This window comes from Oppia nitens, unplaced genomic scaffold (genome assembly GCF_028296485.1).
Source record: "Oppia nitens isolate AA-2021 unplaced genomic scaffold, nextdenovo-longstitch-racon4-pilon3 scaffold18_pilon_pilon_pilon, whole genome shotgun sequence".
Taxonomy (NCBI): Eukaryota; Metazoa; Arthropoda; class Arachnida; order Sarcoptiformes; family Oppiidae; genus Oppia; species Oppia nitens.
The window spans coordinates 572,049-579,893 of record NW_026533197.1 but is presented as its reverse complement, the minus strand read 5'-3'; the positions used below and the strand labels follow the sequence as shown (position 1 = coordinate 579,893).

Here is a 7,845-nt window from a genome sequence, read left to right as displayed (position 1 = left end):
ATATGATTATTATTGATTATTAAACCCCATTTATTATACGTGGGATAAAATCACTAAAGTTTTATCGTACAAAAATCTGCCGGTGTTTTCATCAAACATTCACACCATAAGACACCTTAATATTTATAAATAACAGCTCTATTTGCAAATCTCTGTCATTAAACAACAATTGAATCAAATATATTATACAAAAAAACTATTATTCAATTCAACAAATTTCTCTAAATAAAAATATTGAATATTCTCATAAAGTTTTTTAAAATATATTTTAAATTATATTATTTAACAGTTTATTTCCTTTTATTCACTCATCTCATACTTGAAAGTGAAAATACATAAAAAAGTTTGTTTATAAAGTTTTGTGTAAATTACTTAATAATATCTGTATATATTGTATTATATAGTAAATGTGTGCCAATAATAAAATTAAAAGACTAACAACTAGTAAATGTCATTTGAGGATAAATATATAAATTATATATAATATTAGAATTATTAACAATAACTTATTAAAAGACAATACTTTTGAAAATTAAAAATTGATTCAATGTTTTCAGTATTGAAGAGGAAACCCAATGTTTAATAATAATAATAATAATAATAATATAATCATATTTGAATGCATATTTATTGTATGACCTGAAGTATCATAACATTACATCATTTGCATCATATATTTGATCACATTTTCATATACAAAGAAATGATTGATATTAACTTATATTTAACTCACATTTCAGGTAAGCTTTTTACTGATTTACTATTAAAATAAAAGCAAATATTTTGCATATGATTCTTGTGTTATGTAATTTTAAATATAATTTATTGCACTATAATATGATTTTTATATTCCAAACCATTGGCTTTTTTGTATATATGCTTTTTATTATTACAGTATATTTATGTGTATTTTATGTCTACCTTTTCTTTTCCCTCTATTACTACCCCTTTCTAAATATGTATATTATATGTCCGTTATGTATAATGTATACAGAGAGTTATATATATATTCAGCAAACATTAAAAATAGCATCTCATGAACCAAAATATAATTATATAAAATAATGTAATAAAAAAATAAATAATACATTTAATAAATACACATTTATTGAAGTAATAATAATAATACTTCTACTAATGTTAGAAAGTAATGATAGATAAATGTTATAATCAGCAAACAATATGGGAGTTTACCTGTCGATAGCATACAAGTTATAATATTATATTTTTTGAGTCATATTTAATGCATGTATATAAATATACAAAGTATTTGATATGAAACACTATTTTAATAAATTCCTTACTTAATTGATAATATTATTAATAATATAATTACTATTAATAATATAACTAAATTATATTAACTATTATAAATTTTATGTAGTTAATATAAATTGAAAGATCGTCTACTTTTACTAAACAAAATTAATATTATATTATAGTTATTACAAATAACTAACTATTGTAGCAATAATATTGTTTTCCTTTTTTATGTTTTATTAAATAAATATTAAGCACACTCTGTATAATATACAATATTACATGTTTTGCTATATAATTAAAATAGATTTCAATAATCAAAATATGCAACCATTTATATAAACAATATGTTTGTTTTATTGCAAATATTATTAATATTTTTTGTATAATGCTATATGTATATTAAAAATAAATTACAAAACAGAAAAATACTAATATTAGATGATATTAATAACATGCAATTCTATAAAATTACAAATTCATATCAAATTTTTTTAGGTGTATTTGTTATTTGCATTTCTATTAGATAGTCAATGATATAGATTTGTTAACCTAAATATAAATAATAATATTAATTGTTGGCTCTTATATTATAATAATAATATTGTTATTAATAACTTAGTATTCATTATTATTACGCCTCTATTTATTCAGGTATATCACAGTCCTTCGTTATCCTTGTGCTACAAATATTAACTATAATATAATTGCCATTTATTTTATGTTATATTATTTAAGATGAGACAAAACTTTGTTTTAAATTATATTTTGAATTATTTGAATAAAAAATATAGTATTAATTTATATACTGTACATCCGTTAGTATTATATAGCTTCCGATTCATACAATCGTAAACTTTTTTAAAGAGAGATAATTATTGAAAATATAAACTATTTAATAGAATAGTTAGTAATACAATATGAATCAAGAAATATAACTCGGATTTTAAATATATTTATTGTAGACATATGTAACACAATTTCATACATTATAATCAAGTGATGTTATTGTCAAAAGTAAATATTTCAATTGAAAAATGACACTCATATTTATTCAAATTTGTTTGTCATATTAGTAGTAATACAAACAAAATGCAAGTTTTGCTAAACAGACAATTGTTAGTCTTTTGATGGATTTGTGTGAATATCTTATTTAAGACCACAGAATATTATTGTAGTGATTGACAGTTAATTTGATGGTTAAGAGTGCCATTTGGTTATCAGTTTATAACTATAGATGAGTCAAATGTTAAGCAAAACTTATATCTATTTTAGTATCTGTTTGTCAAATATTAAATATCTTTCAAGTCATAAGAAATGGTTTATATTTTGCTTCACAAGTAAATAGTATTTTCGTTTATATTCAATAACTTTGAGAATCATGAATCATGTTATTAAATTCAATCAAATGTTTGCAGCACTTGATAAGTACAATCAAATAACTATATACTCTACTGTACTATACTTTACTAGTCAATTGCATCTCTCTCTCTCTCTCTCTCTCTCTCTCTCTCTCTCTCTCTCTCTCTCTCTCTCTCTCTCTCTCTCTCTCTCTCTCTTACTCTGTACTAACATTGATATCACATATATTAGTAAATATGACATTGTTTATGATGACTGGCCAACAGGCATATAATAATCACTGAATTTCTTATTTACAGTTATATTAATATTCACATTGACTGCAATGGTATCAGCACTACGTATAGTAATGTTAGACATACCGAGCCCTTCAATGGCCGGAGAGTCGGTTGAATTAATGTAAATATAATTTATTATAAATTAGTTTTAAATATGATTAAAGTGACCAATAAATAGACGAATCATTTATATTTTATGTTTTATTTATTAGGTGTAGTTATGACTTAGAAAATGATCGACTTTACTCTATTAAATGGTAATTATTATTGTATTGATACTTAAATCAATTATTGATTATTATTGCTTTCATTATACATAATATATTGATATAAACTATTTTGGACGTAAAAATAAATAAAAATACAGTTTCATTTTATTGATTCCCATAATATTAGGTATAAAAATGGGTACGAATTTTATAGGTAAGTGTAGCCATAAATTGTAATGAAAATTTATGGTTAATTTAAAAGTGAATAATTAACTATTGGATCATTTTTATGACTATAGATATGTGCCTCGCGATTGGCCACAGGCTCAGTATCTGGCGATGCCTGGCATTAAAGTCGATGTAAGTATCATTCAATCAGATACATCAAACTGCCTGTCCTTATGTTAATCTCATTAATGGCCCATTGGATTACATATAAGAAATAAACAAAAACTAATTAAATAATTACAGCGAAAACTGCTTAATATATTGTGGATTCAATTGAATTAACTCATCATTTACTTTGATAGCACTTTAATATGCAGTTTATTTCTATTACAATATATATCAATAACTTAGTATATTATATACACTTTGATTATAAATAAATTTTTCAATAATCAAAACATGATTAGATAGAAATACTTATATTTATATACTGTATATCTATTATATGTATAGCTATCTCGATCCGATAAGATGTCTGTATATCTGCAAAATGTAAACTTAAGCACAAGTGGCAAATACCGGTGCGAAATCAGTGCCGAAGCTCCGAGTAAGTGATACAAACATTTTTTATTGACTATTATTGTCGTATTTAAAAAAAATTGAATGTTAGTAATGTTGGTAATGTTGTTTGCCTCCAACAATATGCAACAAAATATAACAAAATAAAGTCATCCACAAAATTATTGTTATTGCACTGCTATATGTGTGCCAACAAAACAAATTTTATGTGTTTTAATGTATTTTACTTTTATTATTGTTATTATTATTATTTGTATTTTATATTTTATTTAGGTTTTAATACGGCAGCCGTTGAGGACTATTTGGTGATAAACGGTAATAAAAAATCTGAACACAAATTTGTAAACTTACTTTTTTTGACTTTCAATATTGATTTTTATTACTTAAATAGTGATAGCATAAAGTATAGACAATTGTATTTAAAGGCAAATGGTATAAAAATCTATTTTTTTAAAGTCAATGTTTTAAAGCTCATATAAAGTATTTTTCTTATAGTTGACACTAAAATAGGTGTAGATTTTATTTGAAGTTAACATTACATCATTTATCCAAAATTTATTATTATGTAGTTATAAGACATAGATTTCTTTTATTTCTAATAATTTTCTGATTGTTATAAAATTATAAGAGATATAAAAAATAGGAAACTAAATAATTGGCTAATATATAAAAGATTAAATCAAACAGAAAAAATCTGTCGAATAACTAATATATTTAATACAATTGAAAAGAGTTAGAGAAAAATTACTTTTTTTAATGTAATAGTTTTACAGACGATTTTTTTTGGATATTTTATGATTTGAACAAAAAAAATAGTGAAGTTTTTTGTATCAATTTTAGAGTCAAAAATAGAGAGCAAATAATATGAAATGTGAATCACTCAGCAAATGGGAAATATTTCGCTCCAACAGATACCGGGCATTAGCTTTATATACGGGTCACTAACTGTAACACTAATACTATTGCATTATTTCATTTGATACAGTATTTTTCAACCCATCATTTTAAACTTATTTTTATCTAACGGTGCAATTTGCTTTATCTTTATTAAAAAAAACAGTGTTACCATCGGAGGGCCCCCGGATATCGACGGGTAATGGAAAAATTGCTTACAGTCCGGGAGAGCTGGTTGTGGCCAACTGTACGTCAGCCAAATCAAAACCGGGAGCTTATCTTAATTTTACCATTAATGACGAACCCGTAAGTCAATACATAGTCAATAAATTTAATGCTTTTTATTTTTATGTTATTATTATATCCATTATTGTCTCTTATTCTTTATTATAGTATAATTCATTCCCAATAAGCATAATAATAATAATAATAGTAATAAACATTTAGTTTTATATCAATTTTAAGAAATTTGTCGTGTATTTCATAATATTTGCCTTAATCTCAATCATTCATTAAGTAATGAATTTTAGTGATTTTGTTAGAATTATAAACTCATATTTTATATACATTAGGATCTTTAAAAAAGATAATAATGAAGTTTACTAAATAAAATGATATCCAGTATTAATGTTAATGCAAAGCTATATGAGGTTATAATACATATTTTGCATAATAATTGGTTAACTGATTGATTGTGACGTTAATTATTTGGATGAAGAAAATTTGTCATTTTATAAATTATGGCACTAATTATATATCTTTCCTTTAGTTTTATATATAGTATATATTGTGAATTAAATTTGTAAATATTTTTGTATCAATTGCTAACAAAAATAGGTGGGTGCGGAACATGATGTTGAATACAGTACGACTCTGCACACCGACGGCTTAGAGACTTCAAGTCTTAGTCTGAGATTTAAAGCACAAGAAAAACATTTTATGAACTCCGGGCACATGAGGTTAAAGTGTATGTCCACTATATCACAGTTATATCAAATCAAAAATGAAGCCCAACTTATATTATATAATGCCGACGATAAACAACAGCAACAGTCAGGTCTACACATCATTAATAGTGAAAACTTAAGCCAAGGTTTGTATCAATAATTTTGTTAATCATTTCTAATTTTGCTATACAATAGTACTGTATTTAAATATACAAACAATTTTTATATTTAATATAAATTATATTATTTACTTATTTTTATGGTATCATATTTTAAAATGCATTTTATCATACACTTTTCATATCATTGCCATTTATCTGCAAAACACACATTGGTATTATAAAAATAATAAATTATTTGATGAGTTTGTAATTAAAAGTTTAATTTTGGTTTAAATACAAAACTAGTAAAAGTTAAAACATATTTTAAATGTTGACAACAGTTTGCAAAAATAATTAACGGAGAAAAAGGCATTACTTTGACTGTGTTTTGTGTTCACTCGTTAGATAACTATTGAATTACACGCAAACATATTACTGGCAACACATGCCTTTCAAATCTCGTGTTACTTAATATTAGTTTCAATCAAAGTTTAAAATTAATATTTATTTTACATTAAAACTATGAGATTACTAAACGAAAACATTTAACCATTGCTTTTATTACAATATATCTATGAAATATTACTGTATAATTGTAGTCATAGTAAAATTTTAGCATATATTTTGATAAATTAGTCGCTAATAATAATATGAATGATGTGATCATATCATGGCTTGTAATAACATATTAAATATATTCATCACACAATTAATTAAATAAAAAATTGTATTTTTAAAAATTATTTCAAATTATTTCAATTATTTTTTATGTCTTAAAAACCATTAAATTGATTATTTGCTTTATCTTTAATTATAATTTTTAAAGTTAATAATCAATATTTATATTAAAATGACTTAATTTTACTAATATTTTTGATAAAAAACAGTAATGACACGAAAATTAGTTTAGTTAACAGTTTTAAAATAAAATGACATTTTTATATATTTTATAAATTTAAACAAATCGTTACATTAACGATGATAATTGAATTTATGAAAATATTATGTTTAATTAATATAAATTATTTTATTTTAAATGTTATTGTTTTGTTATAATGTTGCAATATTTTTATTTCACAATAATTAAATGTTCATTTTAAATGTAAAATTATGAAAGAAAAAATTTGTTGCAATATAAAATTAAATTATCAAATTTATATGATATAAATTAATTTTAATTATTTCTCTGTATAATATTAGTACTTTAAATTGCGGTATTTAGTTGATTAAAATATAAAAAAAACCTTAAATATTTATGGAAATCTTTATTTTATATTAATATTAATAAAGTATTGTAGTAAATATTATATATTGTAAATCTAGCTATCATAATATTTTAAATATATTATATATAAACAAATATATAAATTATACAATTGTATTGCAAATATAACATATTAACTTAAAACTAATTAGTCATTAAATACGATTGTATTCATAGTTTCAAAACAAATGAATCGCACGAATCTTATGTTTTTTGATTAATTTTTATGTTATTAGTATTGTTTTCATAAAAATTTATTATTTAAATAAAATATTTTTTAAATAAGTGTTTTATAATTTTGTAAATATTTCAGTACTTTGTTGAATGTCAGAATAAAACAAACTTTTTTATTATTTTAATTTAATGAGTATAGAGAGTAACTTGTTATGAAACATATTGTATAAAACAATCAGTCATTAAATATAAAAAGTTTTTTATGTAATTTTGATAATTACTTGTTATTAGTGATAACTCGTAATTTAATTTATTCCACTCATTCATAGACTCACAGCATTGCATATATAATATAATTATATTAAACGATAATAAAATACAATAAAGTGTATTAAAATATAGCAAAATGTTTTATTTGCCTCAATATAATATGTATATACAGTATATTTTATATATTTTTTTTTGTTTAGTTCGCTCTGAAGCTAAGGACATCCATAACTCGGACTCACCGCCAAAGGAGTGGAAAGTGCTGTCAGTATTATTTGCTATGTATTTGCACCGGCAGTTGCAAAGGGTGTTCTCTACATGAATATCATCACATTATTCATA

At 22.5% G+C, this 7,845-nt stretch overlaps 1 protein-coding gene across 1 annotated transcript; it reads left to right on the top strand.

Annotated features, from left to right (window-relative positions):
• Nucleotides 1-689: 689 nt before the first annotated feature.
• Nucleotides 690-7,845, top strand: LOC128965703 (uncharacterized). Its single transcript, XM_054312451.1, has 10 exons — nucleotides 690-740; nucleotides 2,922-3,021; nucleotides 3,113-3,157; nucleotides 3,297-3,323; nucleotides 3,409-3,469; nucleotides 3,791-3,884; nucleotides 4,130-4,171; nucleotides 4,917-5,056; nucleotides 5,588-5,843; nucleotides 7,707-7,845. Exons 1-10 carry the CDS (start codon nucleotides 704-706, stop codon nucleotides 7,823-7,825), a joined length of 921 nt encoding a protein of 306 aa, XP_054168426.1. The 5' UTR covers nucleotides 690-703; the 3' UTR covers nucleotides 7,826-7,845.

Excerpts from the sequence above, each read along its gene's own strand:
- LOC128965703 (XM_054312451.1), top strand. The coding sequence starts at position 704 with ATGATTGATATTAACTTATATTTAACTCACATTTCAG. Across the intron at positions 3,158-3,296 it reads CGACTTTACTCTATTAAATG|GTATAAAAATGGGTACGAAT; the intron begins GTAATTATTATT and ends CCATAATATTAG. Across the intron at positions 3,885-4,129 it reads AATCAGTGCCGAAGCTCCGA|GTTTTAATACGGCAGCCGTT; the intron begins GTAAGTGATACA and ends TATTTTATTTAG.